This window comes from Meleagris gallopavo, chromosome 28, assembly GCF_000146605.3.
Source record: "Meleagris gallopavo isolate NT-WF06-2002-E0010 breed Aviagen turkey brand Nicholas breeding stock chromosome 28, Turkey_5.1, whole genome shotgun sequence".
Taxonomy (NCBI): Eukaryota; Metazoa; Chordata; class Aves; order Galliformes; family Phasianidae; genus Meleagris; species Meleagris gallopavo.
This window is the reverse complement of record NC_015038.2, coordinates 2457440-2472312: the sequence shown is the minus strand read 5'-3', so window position 1 is coordinate 2472312 and position 14873 is coordinate 2457440. Positions and strand designations below refer to the sequence as shown.

The 14873-nt window shown below is 45.0% G+C and overlaps 1 protein-coding gene across 1 annotated transcript in view; it reads right to left on the bottom strand.

The window, feature by feature from the left end:
• Nucleotides 1-14494, bottom strand: part of SRGAP2 (SLIT-ROBO Rho GTPase activating protein 2) — a gene marked incomplete at its 5' end in the record, with an annotated part of 35158 nt that extends 20664 nt beyond the window's left edge. Inside the window, 8 exons of the mRNA XM_019623239.2 lie at nt 940-1017; nt 2984-3044; nt 3894-3924; nt 5312-5339; nt 7904-7988; nt 11011-11208; nt 12015-12116; nt 14165-14494. Coding sequence (XP_019478784.1) covers nt 940-1017; nt 2984-3044; nt 3894-3924; nt 5312-5339; nt 7904-7988; nt 11011-11208; nt 12015-12116; nt 14165-14494 — 913 coding nt within the window. The remainder of the gene's footprint in view (nt 1-939; nt 1018-2983; nt 3045-3893; nt 3925-5311; nt 5340-7903; nt 7989-11010; nt 11209-12014; nt 12117-14164) is intronic.
• Between the last annotated feature and the right edge of the window lie 379 nt (nt 14495-14873).

Below are 14873 nucleotides of genomic sequence, written 5' to 3'. Positions count from 1 at the left end.
CTCAGTTATGTACCAACTATATTATTTTAGAGTTCTTTGAGTTCGAAGGGACCCTTAAGGGCCATTTGGTCCCACTCCCCTGCAACCAACAGGGACACCCACAGCCCCTCAGGTGCTCACAACCCCACCAGCCTGACCTCAGCTGTTTCCATCACCTGTCTGGACGACCCATTCCAGCACCTCACCACCCTTACTGTACAAAACTTCTTCCTTACATCCAATCCAAATTTTTCCTCCTTCAGTTTGAAAGCATTTCTCCCACGAGTGATGTACACAGAAATTTAACACAAGCTCTGCTGTCTCCAGTGACCAGAGCAGGGCTGCAAGGACTGCCTGAGTGCAAAGCTCTTCTGAACCTGCTCAGCTCGAGAGAGCAGCCCAGCAAGAAGCTGATGAGTCAGGAGCTTCCCAGTCATTCTATGCCTTTGTATGGAAAGGTTCTTTACATAGGAAAAAAAATGAAATCTATTAAAAGCTACACCATGTTAACTGCATCTTGAAGCTTACTCTCATTTGCTGATATTTAAAATAAATGTAGCCAAGTTGCATTCTAAGAACATGGAATACATAAGACTTCGTCCTCCAGCAAACAAATTGCTCACAGAGCTTGCAGGGGATGGGCAGGAAAATAATTCACAACCAATAATGAATTCTTCTCTATTCTACAGCACTGCAAATAATCAATAAGCTGTTGGACATGAGCGAGGATTGAGTTCAGAATATTTATTATACACTCTACAAGAGAGAAAGCATGATGCCAAACAACGTGGAGAATTCAAGGTTAATGAGCACCAGAGAGGTGTCTGGGCTACAGCCACTCAGGAAAAAAACTACAGGAACAGAATGCAAGTTGCATTCAAAAAACACCATTCCAGAACATTCTGACACATTGACACCTTTGGCAATCATTTCTGAGACACTGGAAAAGATCCTCCTTACCTCTCTCAAATGCATTTTTTATGTCATTCACTTCCACTTGCGATCCAGACACCCTGAATATTCCCTCATGCTGCAAACCTGAAAGGCAACGAGAGATGCTGATCAACAAGCTGGCACCCTGCTCAACTACAGCGTATGTGATACAGGAAATGTAAGAAACATGGACCAAAACAAGGATGCTCTGAGAAAAACAGTCTTCCTACATACTGTGCACGTGCGTGGATGTGTACAGGAACAGAACACAGCAGCACTGAGGAAAAATATTAACCCTTCTCAAGGAACTGACACAATACCTTGGTTATAGCAGCCATGCGTGCCATCTTGTACCCTGGAGGATCCCATGGGATTTGACAACCCAGAGAAAAATCACAACCTAATAATTTAACAGCCAGAAGTACAACAGTGCCAACCACATGAGGAAGCAGCTTGCTTCTCAGGAGCAATGCTATGGCCCAGGGCAAAGCAGCCCATGAGAATGGAAGCATTCCACTCCCCAGCACCACCCAAACCCAGGGCTCCAGGATGCTCTTTAAGCCACTCCTGCTAAACACCACCATTAGCAAAGCCATGAAAACCAACTGTCAGTAGGTGAGATGTTCCAGCATCCCACCACCACGACTGTATGGTTGCCTGGTGTAAGATTAGCACCAACCATCACAAACCAACCCATGGACCAAGTCTTCTTCACATCTGCAAAATCAACTCGTGTTCACTTGAAGCTTTTAACTGCATGCTATCTGAAAGTGTTGCAAGGCCTTTGCTTTATTTATAACAACAACCATAAACTAATAAGCTCTCTTGAATGCATCTGTGCACTGCTGTTCCTCTCAGCTTAAGTTACTGTTCTTATCACAATGCAATGGAACTCTGTAGTGCTGCAGCTAGCAGCTGTGACACAGCTTCACAACAGCAAAAAGAAACAACTCTGAGCGTGGAGAAGCAAGGAGGGGAATGACATTCATCCCATTCCCATAGAGGAAAGCAGTTGTAAATGTCAGCCAGGCCACCTCCAACCACATTAATTCCTACAGCAGCTGTATGGCTCCTTCCCACTCAAGTGGATTTGTTGTCTAAAAGCATCTTCCTCCTCATTGCAGGCTGAATCTTCAGGCCACCATCTCATACTGTGCAGAAGTCAGTTGGCTTTGTTGGAAAACGTGTCTGTTAATGACCCAACCAGGAACACACTTCTAAAAATAAAACCTCCTGATGCCTCTCATTTCATCATGCTCTGATTTGCATCGCAATGTGGATTCAATGATTTCTCCAGCAAATGTCCAATTATGGCCTTAGTAAAGGATTACAGCCCTTGGCTCTCCCAGGTGATGATGAGAATGGAACTCCCAATTATAGTTTCTAATGTGAGATGGTAATTAGACAAGGAAAACGAAACAGGACCTGCTATTTGGCTCTGTCTTGGTTAATGAAGATAAATGCAACCTCTTTCTACATATGTTAATTAACAGCTGTTTCGCGTGCTACCAACAGATGATATTGATTAAAAATGAAAACAAATTAAAACAAACCTATAAAATCTTCTACAGCATTCAAAGCTGTGAAGTTAACCTCAGAAACAGGGACAAATCATCTCATTGCAGCAAGCAATTAATTCACTACTTGACCTCCTACATTCAGTGCTGGGAGTATTCCTCCTCCTCTACAAGAAGCACAATTGTTAGTGGTGAAAGCCACATTTCACATCCCAAAACAAGGTGAAGGGAGGTGAGGTGTGAGTGGTACTTCAGGATGGGAACCTTATTTCATAAAGGAACGTTGTCAGAAGCACAGCTTACTGCTCTACCTTTACAGCATCACTTATTTGCAGCAGCCTGGAGGAATTAGGAGCACACACAACACCAAGCACATAGCAAAAAGCCAGCACTAGTTCTTTATCTTGCAGTCTCCATCTGTGTAAGTATCATGTCCCAAGCTACTCTGAGCATTTCAGAAGGCTTCTATGTCTATAAAGTTATATATATAGATAGATAGATGTAGTTATATATAGAGAGAGAGGGAACAGGAAACTTTTTGCCCACAAACTCACCATGCCTGCTAATGAACCGTATGCAGCTCTCCACGACCAGGGGAATGGCTTGAGAGGAATCCTGCACAATGGGGACAAAAGAATAGCAGTCAGAATGCAGAGGGATGGCAAAAAACAAAAAACAAACAAACAAACAAACAAAAAAGCCAAGAAAAACAAAAACAGGACTAGAAATTCTCATTTGGCCCCAGTACAGTGACTGGTGATGAAGGCAAACCTCCAAGCCTCCAAAAGCCCAGAGCATAACGTGCTCCAAGACTGCAAGGCTACTCAGACCTTCTTGATAGCACTGCTATGGGCACGAGCTTTGCTTTATACAGATCTCCACATTCCTCATATTCAAATGTGCTGCAGAAAGTAAAAAGGAAGAAGTGGGGTGGGGTGCATTGGGGGGAAGCAACGGAGAGCAAATGTGTCCTTTCATCTGCCACGTTCTGCTCCAGTGCAGTTCCAGATCTGTTTAGGTTCTAAAAAGTAATAAATGACTCACTACAGCCAGCAAACCGATGCACTGCTGTTGTAAATCTTCATTACATGGAGGCAACAAGCAAGTAGGTACTGCTCTAATAGCATTCCAGAGAGAAAACAAAGGGAAAGGGGACAAAGAAATAGAGCAGCATGAAGCCCATAAACCATGAGCGTGCAGACAGCTCAAGGCTGTTTGGCTTCTTTGGTTCCAGGTCCCTCAGAAACACTGGCAGAATAAAACCCCTTTTGAAGTTTTTGTCAAAGAAAACGAAGGGAGGCTGCGGATCTGTTTATTGATTTCAGTTAGTGAATTAGCAGACAGCAGTTCCATTTAAAGGAGGGTGAAATGGGACGTGGAAGAAAAGGATGGAAAGGCTTCAGTTTCCCATCTATCCTCATTTGCACACACACACACCCCATTACTTAAGCAAATACTGATTACCTGCTTTCTTATAGTGGAGCTGCGTCTGCCGCTGATGAGATCAGAACAGCCCATGGATGCCAGAGGAAAAACAGAGGAGAAAAAGTCAAGATAATTCTCTACTATCATAGCTCTTGCTTGGTATTCCAAGTCATGCTGATTTGGGAGGGAAGGAGCCAGATATACGAATCATAACGACTTCTTCTCGTTCAACGTGTGGAACTTCGTAGGATTTTAAGTGACTTTAAATCACCACGAACCTGACACAGACACAAGGGAGCCCAACGCTCTGACAAAAGATTCCCCTCGACGCTTTAATTCCAACCATCTGGAAATCTGTTCCATCCGCTCCTCACTCGAGGTGAAGTTTGCTATGAATTGGAGCAGGTGGGAGCAGCTGCCAGAGAGCATCGCTGCAAAGCCCTGTGCCTGCATGGGAGAGCCTTCAAACAGACACATAAATGAGTGCCCCCCAACACCAGCCAGGCTCAGCCAACTCGATTCAAATCATGATGGCCTCATTTAGTGATGCTGGAAGACATTAATTGCCTTAACAAAAAGGGAAACAAGGAAGGAGCCTTCCTTTGCCAAGATATTGCCCTAAGATTTATTACTGGGGTTTAAGATTCCTATAGTCCCTGGTAAAAAATATGGGAGATAGTGGGAGAAAGGCCCTAATGCCTCTCATTCAAGCAGATGGCTGCTGAATTATAAATAAGGTGATTAGAACTGCAATTTGGAGGGAAAAAAAAACAAAACAAAAAAAAAACATTGTTAATTCAGGGGAAATTCCTTTTAGGAAAAAAATAAATCAAAAACACTGAATGAACCACAAAAACAAAAGAAAACAAAAAAAAAAAGCAAGCAGATTCCATGGGCTGTCACTGACAATAAGGCCTATTTCAAACTATTAGCAGTAATGATTCTTTGATATTTAAAATTGTTTCATGATGAATAATATTTTATTATTACAGATGTCAGGCACTAATTAGGACCTGTCAGCTCTGCTTTGCTGTGAGGAATCTGAAAAGTAGTAATGGCTGTGGATCAGCAGTAATCACCTTCCCTTTGTTACAAGGCAGGATGATGCACAGCCCCCACGCACAGCCCGGCTCCCCAAACCCATCCATCTGCAGACAGACATTTGTTATGCTTTATAAAAACCCCCATCAAGGGAAGGTTAGTTATTGCTCGGTGATTGGTCCTAATTACAAGTGAGGAGGTGATTCTCTGGGGCTTGCTGCAATCCAGTTCCACTGCAGAGCAGAGCACAGGACAAAAATCAGAAGCACCACCACTCCGTACTGACGTGTTGCAATGGTATTTAAGGATGGGAATGTGGTTGCACATCAGTGAAATGAGGTTTTTTTTTCTAACACATGAATATCCTGAGCTGGCAATTGATTTGCAGCAAAAGTGAGCCTTTGTGCCACACCTACCTGGCGAGAGAGCAGTCAGTCCTTTGACCTGTGGTGGAGACAAAGAAAAAAAAAAAACCATCATTAGGGGAGAGGAACGGGAAAATACCTTCTGCTGCTCTGCAGAGCCAGGTCTGGGAGGAGGAGGAGGACAAGGAGAGTCGGAGGGTTGGATGTGAGCATCCCTGCAGCACTGCCAAGGAGGTCAGCAGAGCACGGCCCCCCAGGAAAGCACAGAACAGCTCGGGCTGCCCCAGCACTCTTTCTTTAGAAAGCATTGTTTTTGGAAATTGGTTCCCTGTGCACTCTTAATTGGTGACTTTAGCTGCCAAAAAACTGGGCTTGTCAACCTCTCCCGCCCTCCCCTTTCCCAGGGGAATTGCTAGGGAGAGAGATTATACTTTATAAAGCCACTTAGCAAGATTGGAAACATTTGCAGAATTGTTAGCCCATGGACCAAGCTCGCTTGCATGAGGCTATTTTGGGAGGCAGACGTTTAATGATATTTTCCACAAACATCTATAAAAACGTTCCATTGACTTGCACTGAGTTTGTGAGGAAGCAGCCAAGCTAACAACTGCTGCCTATGCAGCATCGTTCTGAAATAGCACAGTGAGAGACGTAGAAGCAGTGTGGGCTGTGGGAATCACTCTGGCCAGGCCAGCATCAGCAAAACCACACTGATCTGAGCTGGAAATCCACCTTCCTGCAATGCCTTCCTGCTCCTGAGGAGGAGGAGGAACGAAGGAGGGACGTGGCTCATTGCTGATGGCTGACAATGAGTTGAACGCATCTTGATAGCTGCTTTCCCTTCCCCACCTAAAGCCCAAACAGTGCATAATTTACATGAAAATGTTATTCTGAAGCAGAATTTCCAGCCATCTGTCCCATTTCCATCACGGAATATTCATATATATAAATTCCATGGCTGCAGCAACATCAAGGGGCTCCTGCAAAGCATACAGCAGGCAGGGACATCACTGCTCGTACCCAGGAAGACTTGCTGCTATTTCTATTACTGCAACTTTTCACCTTTAGATTAAGGTACCTTGCAAGAGGACTATTAAAAGTTGCCTGAGAATGGGGCAAAGAACAAAACCCAAAACAAACCCAGGAGTTTCTGGGGACAGAAGGCATGCAGCTACATGCACGTTTTTCAGCAAAGCTCCTAAACGTGTTCCTGGGACTCATGAAAGGGATTTTATTTGCCCACGTGTCATTTAAGTGCCATTTTATGAATAAGCCTCGATACGGCTACAGCTCATACCATTAACCTGCTAACTGCAACACACGATGTGCCTGGCTTTCTCAGCTCCTCTGATCTCACAGGTGACAGAAGAGACGTTTTTTGGGAGCTGCTGGAGCTCAGCCCAGCACACACTGGGCCCTTTACAGAGCAGCTAAGCTCTGCTATTGCAAAGCAACCACACAAGAACAGAAGCAGCCTTTACAACTACATAGCAATGCAGAAATCACATTTCATTTCCTGCTCCCAGCACAGCCTGGGCTCCCTGTGAGAGACAGGCAGGGTAAGAGAAAATAGGGCTGGGTGCACAGATCAACTGAGATCCAGGAATGTCATCACTCACAGGGGCACTGCAGTGTCATTGGGAGATATTCAGAAGCAGAAATCATACCTCAAGGACACAGAGCCCTGAATCCACCTTTCTTTACAGACTAACAGAGAGATGAGAACCTCTACCAAGCACAAGATTCATTTCATGCCTTACCTTCCAGTTTGGGTCTGATAAACATGAAGCTCTTAATTACTGCAGCAGTGGAGTTTTTTTGTTTGTTTGTTTTTTTGTAGTGTAATTTTTAAAACGAAAGCAAAATGCTTAAAGGACCACATGCTGCTTAAGTTTCCATTCAGAAGATTTGCACAGCACAAACGGTGGGGAGTCCCATTAAGTCACAACCACGAGCCCTTCCCTGGCCTAGAAACCCAGAACCAGTCTGTGACCTGACATCCAGACCTTCAAACCTTCTCCTCTGCAAATATGAGGCAGTCAGGTTTCTATGGAAACTTGGATGCATAGTTCAGGAATGTTTGGCCAACACAATTTGCCCATAACATGAAGGAAAAGAAATCTTGCTTTGTTCTGACCCTAGTAACAAATGCCTAGTGTCATGCAGATGGCCAACATATTTTCCACGTTGCAAAATTCATTCATTTTTCTCCAAACAAAAGCCACGTTCACTTACACGAGCTCAGTCTGCACTGAACCCCAGAGGTTGGAAGCAGCCGAGCTGCCACGTGAGCAAACCTTCCGACCCACCTAACGAGGCAGTGCTTTGGAACTCATCACTGATCTGGAAGTCACGAGGTTTACTCAATATGGATTACTCAGTGAGAAGCAGAACATGCACAAATGGGGAGGGGTCAGGATGAGCAAGAGGGCACACGCTTCGTTTTACCCAATGAGCGACGCACGCTAATGACTCATTAAGCTCTTTCTGTTCCCCATTATTCAAGCAGCCATGTAGGTCAGCTGGCTTCTCCATCAGGATTGGAAAAAGGAAACTCGTGAAACGTGAAAATGTCCACTTGGCTGGGTAATTCTAGACAGTTAGCTGGGCAATGCAGGCAGAGGCATGCAGGTCCCCACTCACTTTCTCCCAGGGTCTTCTGAAGGAGGTCGTGCTTGGCCTGAAGCTTCGTTATCAGGTTCCTGCCCTCCAGATACTCCTTCATTTTCTGGAAGAGTGGAAGAAAACAATGTGACGAGTGGACAGCTGATTCCTACGACTGCATCTGCAGGTCATGAATTCTGAATGCAGTGACAAAGAACCAGATTGCACTGAGATCTGCAGTGCAAAGAATGCATCAAACCCCCCCCCGGGTGGGTGCAAACCCACTGCTCTGCCCATACATATCTGTGTGCCGTTCCTATTGTCTCACTGTGGAATCAGTGGAACGTTTGGCATCGTTCAGACATGTGAGGAGCTGTCAAACATCTCCTCCTCAGACGGGGAAATGGAAATGCATCACCGCCAGCTGAATGAGCAATCTGTTTCTCCCAGCTAAAAGGCTGCTACTGTGCTTATTCTCCCATTTAACCTCTCTCACCCCACTTCACTCGTCAAACACCGCGTCTGCCTCCACTCTGGGTGATACACAGCGTTGGGTGGGGGGGGAAAACAGGGCAAAACAAATAGAGATACTATGGAAGTTGGGATTTGTTCCCTCGGAGAAACATTATACAATCACACAGCCACTTTTCCCACTTGCTCCTGATCTTTCACAGCTCTGCAAATGCAGTTTTTACAGCTCTTTCATCTCTTTGCAGCTCAGAACAGCATTATTTCTCTCTGCTGTGCCGCAGCACATGAAATACCATTGTACAGTAGCCAGCCATATTATAATTAGCACATGTTTACACTCAATATACAGCACAGGACACTGCAAACACCAAGGACCATCCTTTAGAAACATGAGATATTTTTTAAAAAGAGCTAGAAACACAAACACAAGGAAAAGATTCTCATTGTAACACAAACACAAGGAGAAGATTCTCATTGTAACACAAACACAAGGAGAAGATTCTCATTGTAACACAAACACAAGGAGAAGATTCTCATTGTAACACAAGGTTCTGATCCTGTCTTCAGCTTCCCCAACATGATTCGCTTTCTTCCAGTTCTGGTCTGGTATTGCCCATCAATCCTTAAGGGGAAAAATGGTATTTGTACAATGGGAGCAACCTGGATGCAAGCCCCAAGAAAGGCAGGGTACAAACCAAGAAGCAATATTAAACACAAAGCTTTAATTAACTGCTAAACTCCACAGTCTACGTCCCTTTGGTTGATAAAACCAAACAGAAACATCAGGAGATCCACTCCTTTTGGGCAGTGCCAGCACCTCCCATTGCAATGCTTCAGCTTTCTGGTTGCTCCAGCAGCAAGCATGGGTCGCTATGGCAGAAAGAAAGCATCAGATGATGCAGGATTCCTCTGCAGCCCCCCTTTGCCAATACTGAGCGTGTTTTCTTAACCAGTTACATTTTTGCACCAAATTTTGACCCCCCTCTAAACGTGTAAGCGGGGATCTGAGGATAAATGCGACTCTGGAAGGCGCCGAGCTGCTGCCTCACAGCCAATGTGAGGAGAGGAGAGGCAGCACAAGAAGGCTCAGCTCAAAATAGCTCCAACAGACGCTGAGCACATCGCCTGCCTATAGCAGAGCTGCAGGGATTGGGTTACGAGAGAGAAGGGAGGGTTCCAACCAGCAAGGAGCACATATGTCATGTATTCCTCATGCCTGTCGTTCTGCACCCTGTTAGTAGTGCTCTTAGGAAAAAAGAAAAAAAAAAATCAGTGATTACAAATTAAGGCTTTCTTTTTTCTTTTTTGAAGGAATTAAGGATGCACGAGTGTTCAATTCATGGCTTAATTAAAAAAAAAAATTAAAAGAAACTGAAGTATGGATGAACTCCTCAGGATTTCAGTTCTGACAGCACAGCGGAGTCGGACACAACGCAGGAGAAACATCCTCAAATGACATCGTTTCCACATTGTAAGAAACGAAGGAGGTGAAAATCTGCTGTCAGACAGGGAAGGTGAACCTTCACACCCAGCATCTCCTCAAATGCAAGCAGCCTGACACCTTCCCCACACCCTCACTCACACCAGTACTTTTCCAGCACAACGCAGTGGCTGGGTGGGAGCACTAAGCACAGCCCTTATCTCCCCACCCCGTGGGAATAAGTCTCAGTGCTTTTGAGGCTGCAGAGAAGCACAGTTTTTGTCTCTGTCCCACATCCTTAACTGCCTACAATCTGGAAAGCAAAGCGGTTCTCCTCCCCTCTGCCCCCCAGGAGCAGCTCTGAACAAGGCAGTGATTCAGGGCACTGGGATCAGGTGCTGCAGGTGGGCCAGCAGGACACTGCTGCAAGAGCAATCAGCAGTGGAGATTTGTGTAACACTTATGTCCTAAGCATGCACTCACCCTTGTAAATGTCCATCAATTTGCTGCTGCTGCTCCTCCACTGCTTCATTAGCTTAGCACAGACATCAACCCTGTGCTGTCCTCTTCTGTTCTGAACACAAACCTTCCTTCTGCCACAGCCATCCCAGCATAAGTGCAACAACTTGCCTTCAGTGGAAAGCTCCAACTCAGTGCTACCATTTCCTTCCCATCACTGCATCAACCTGTGAGTCCTGCCTGACCAGCAGTGCAGCAAGTGGGGCTTCCAGCACGGCTTACACTCTTTGAAGTCAACGTTTTTCTTTCACTTCACAGCACTGCACGCACGCTGCACTGCTCAGGCATTTCGTTTTCCCCTACACAAAGGGCGCCTTGCTGCACAGCCCTGCCCTCTCACCGACACCCAGCACACCCTGAAGTTGCTGCTCCTCACATCTCCAAGGCCTGAAACCCATCCCAAGTGTATTTCTGCCAGCCTGGTGCCTGATGTGGCAGCTTTGGAGCAGCACGCTGCTGCAGCTTTGCCCTGTTGATAGCTGTTTTCCCCACAGACAGAGGAGAAATCAAATTTTACACGATTTATCCACACTAAACTTGCATCAACAGACAAACATATCCCAGTATACTTGTAAAGAACTCAAAGCAACTCTTTTTACAACCTAATATGCTCACTCTGCTTGTCCAAAATCAATTACAGAAGCACTTTTGCAAGATGATAGCATTATTTTGCTCTCTCCTGCAAGCATAATTCTAAAAACATTACATGTGCTCACGCTGAAAATTAACTCCTTACTGTGAAATAGAACTGCTCTGTCTCCTGCTGGTTGGCTCGTCTCTTGGCAATGCTTGGTTTGCTCATGAAGGTTTCTGATACAGTGGATTTAACAGACTCCATAGAGTTGCTGTATTGAAAGCAGTCAGAGACATCAAAGTCCTCTATCGTGACTATGTCCTGGATTGTCTGCAGTGTAGCTTCCATGGTCTTCTTCACCTGGCCAGCAAGAATAAAGGAAAATGCTTGAGAAAAATGGAGCTACGTTGCAAGTGGGGAAACAAAGAAAGAGTTCATGTTGCTGCAGAGCATTTTACTAATAAACAAGAATTACTTGTTTCACGTCCTGTGAGCCATAAATGAGGTCCAAGTTCTGCTCATTAACAGAACACCATCCCTACAAATGAAGGCTTGGTGCATGCTGAACATACAGTCAGACAAGGGCTGTAACCTTACAGGCTGAGGTGAGGAAGGGAAGCAGGGAAATTTAACCTCAAAGCAAGGAGTGCTGGAAGAAAGAAATAAACATCTTACTTCTGTAATTACATCTACTGGGTGTAACAGAAATGTGAGATTACAAAAAGGCTTTGGTGCATTGCAAATCTTTGCTGAGGGCCACAATCAGCCTCTTAGACAAAAAGGGGTTGCCAATTTTGCCCAAGAACTCTCCTCATCCTAGATGACCAATTAAACCAAAATTAGCTCTTACCTTCCGTTATTCACTGACTTCAATTTGAAGCATTACATTCAGCTTTTCCTCCTAACTGGCCAAACACACTTTTTGCAACAAAACCACTTCTATTGAGTTAAGGACGGGGGAAAAAGGGTAGGGGAAATTTTAATGGCTCCCCTCCACGCACTCAGCCTTTATGCAAAGTCACAAGCTAACATACTGCTGCCTTACTCTTGAATTTTACTAGAAATCTTCATAGAAGAGGAGCACGACAACTCCGTTCTTCCTTAATTAGCTGCCACTGCCCTCTGGAAACAGCAGAAGGGTTGCTGATTTGGGTCAATTAGCTCACCTCTTCGTTTTCTATCTTCAGTGTAGATAACCTGGACTGCAGCTGCTGGCACCTCTGCACTAACTCACTCTGCACCGGCTGCTGGGCACACAGCTGGGACTCCTGGAAGAAAAGCAGCACTGATTACAGGAAACCCACCATCAACAATAGTTTAATTACTTCATTATTATTAACACCCCCCCCCCCCCAAAAATGCCTCATAAAAACCTTTATCAGCTGCCAACTTCAATCAGCAAAGAGCTTTCTACCAAATTCCAGTCCACTTCCCCATTGTCCCAAAGTTAATCAGAAAGAGAGAGGACATGAACATCCATAATTAACTAGAAAAATTAGCTGGGTTAAGTGATGTGAAATAGTTCTATCTTCTGAAAGCCGGGAAGTGCTTTGTCACAGCAGTTAGGCTGCATCACACCCCAAAACCCCAGGAGAAGCAGGCGAGCTGGTATGCATCACACCATGAATTGGGTTCCGTGAGCAGAGCATCCAGGCACAGGGCACACAAAAGGCACGCTGCTTAATCAACCCAGGGGAGTTCATAAAGAAAAGAACTGGTCAGACACCTGTGGAAAATGCCACAACTGTGGGTTGCCTCGTGCTGTTAATAATTAGCCTGACATTACAGCACGAGGCAGGAAAACATTGCTCTCACTGTATATTATTATTATTATTAGAGTCTTATTAATGCATGTATACAATCGGACAGTTAATCTGGCACGAGCAAGACCACTTCTGCACCTATCACATTCATTTGGCCTCGAGGAGGGCTGTGATAAATGATTCTGTCAACGTGAGCTGGTAGCAATGACAGTGTGCAGGCTGTTCTTCTTCCCCCTGTCTCACAGCATATTCCCAACGCATGGGAAAACCAAGAAGGTCATTTGCAGTCTGAGGGACTCCCTTCAGAAGGCTCCTCCTCATCTCTGCCTTAAGCAGTGACTGCATTTGTTGGAACAAAAGATGAGGCAAGAAACCTTCCCTGCAGATTTTATTGACTATTCAAGAGAAGAATCTAGAACTCTAATTGACCTGAAGTAATATATGGTACATGTGTTCCTATTTATGTTTCTGAGCTGGTTTCAGCTTATGTGATTTAAACAGCTCCCAGCCACGTACCTGCAATCTTGATAAACCTGTAAAGAGAGATTTTCATTGCCAAAAATGAAAATCCTTTGGCTGCTCACAGTGAACACGCACAAAGCACCATTATAAACTGCTTCTGCTCTAAGATTACACACCCACGTCCCAAAAAACAGCGTTTACATCTTTTATCTGTTGTCCTTTCTGAGGCATTTGCAGGTCTCTGGAAATCAGGCTGGCTCACAGAGAGAGATGCTGATCACTGACTGGCTGTGAAGCTTGAAGTTATGGGATTACTGACACAGACAGAAAAATAATAGTAGTAATTAAAAGCAGACAAACACTGCTTCTGGGAAACCACCACTCCGTTTCAAAGGTCTCTGCAGACACATCACCTGCTACAAAGGGATTCATGAGACCAGAAGCTCAACCCAGTTTTAGCTAAATTGGAGAAGGTGGGAAGGCATCCAGGAGATGGTCATCTCACTCCTCTGGGAGCCCCGTGGCGCAACACTTATTTAAAAGCAGTATAAAAGCTGCTTTATCTACCCAGCAGGCTGACTGATACCTTGGCAGCACATGCCCAGGTATTATGCTTTCATCTTTTAACCCACATAAGCTCTCTCCTTTCATCTCTTTAATAGTGCCACCAGCAAAACTAAGCAGCTCCATGAATCGCCAGAGATGAGATCACCAAACACATCAACACAAGCCAGCTTATGGAGCACAGAACGAGAATGTCTTTCAGATCACACTTCAGATCTCTAACTTCAGAGCCTGTCTCAGGGTGCAGGAATTAACAACGGCCTGAAGAATAGGTTAATGTAGACAGCAAACACGTTTTTAGCACTATATTTAATTAAGCACTTCAGCCTTCAGGAGCTGTGACAATGCAGAAGTGAGGATCGCTTGCATGCAGGCATCCATCACTTCTTATCTCCATACCAGCTCCCTTTTGCAAGGCTCCCCTCTGCCTCCCAAAAATAGAGGCCAACAGGTGGTCTTCCAACGCCTCCATCTATCAAAGATGAAGGAAGCAGACAGGCAGAGCTGGAGCAGCAAGACAAACTGACCATGTCACCCATATGTGGCTGAAACTCAAACTTCATGGGCGGACAGAAGACGTTGTTGTACATCTCCATCAGGCGCTGCTTATCACTGTTGGCATCCAGGTTCTCAACAGCATTTTCAATGGCATCCAGACCCTCGTGCTTGGACTGCTCCAGGTTTAGCTCAGCAGACAAGAATGTCCTGAGAGCTCTGTTGAGGCTAGCGTGGTACCCCAGGTCACAACACTGCTGGAAAAACACACAATTCCATAAGTGAATAAGCGAAGACAATCTGAAACTGAAGTTAAAATGCGTTTGAGGCTGTAAGTCATAGAAGCAGCTGACAAACCGTGGTTATTTTTATCATCTTCTGAGGACCAGAGCTGTCTCCCAGCCCACGGATCACAGAGGCATCCTGACTCGAGGTCTGGAATTGTCCCTACACCGATCTCTGAGCCCATAATCCCACAGAAATTTCTATTCTGTGTTATAGTTTTCCTCCAAGACAAGCACATCTTAAAGGATTTTAACAGTAGGAGAGTTCTCATGGAGCACCAGAGGCCCCGTTTTATTCTGCTTAGAAAAAGAGCACCCTAGAAGTGGTACATCCCAAGGTACAAAAGTGTCTTTTCTTCCAATTCTAACTTTCCTTCCAGGCCCACTGAGAGCACTCCAAAGCTCTTCAGTAAATTTATTCTCAACAAAAGGGAAACAACGCACTGAAGTACTACAG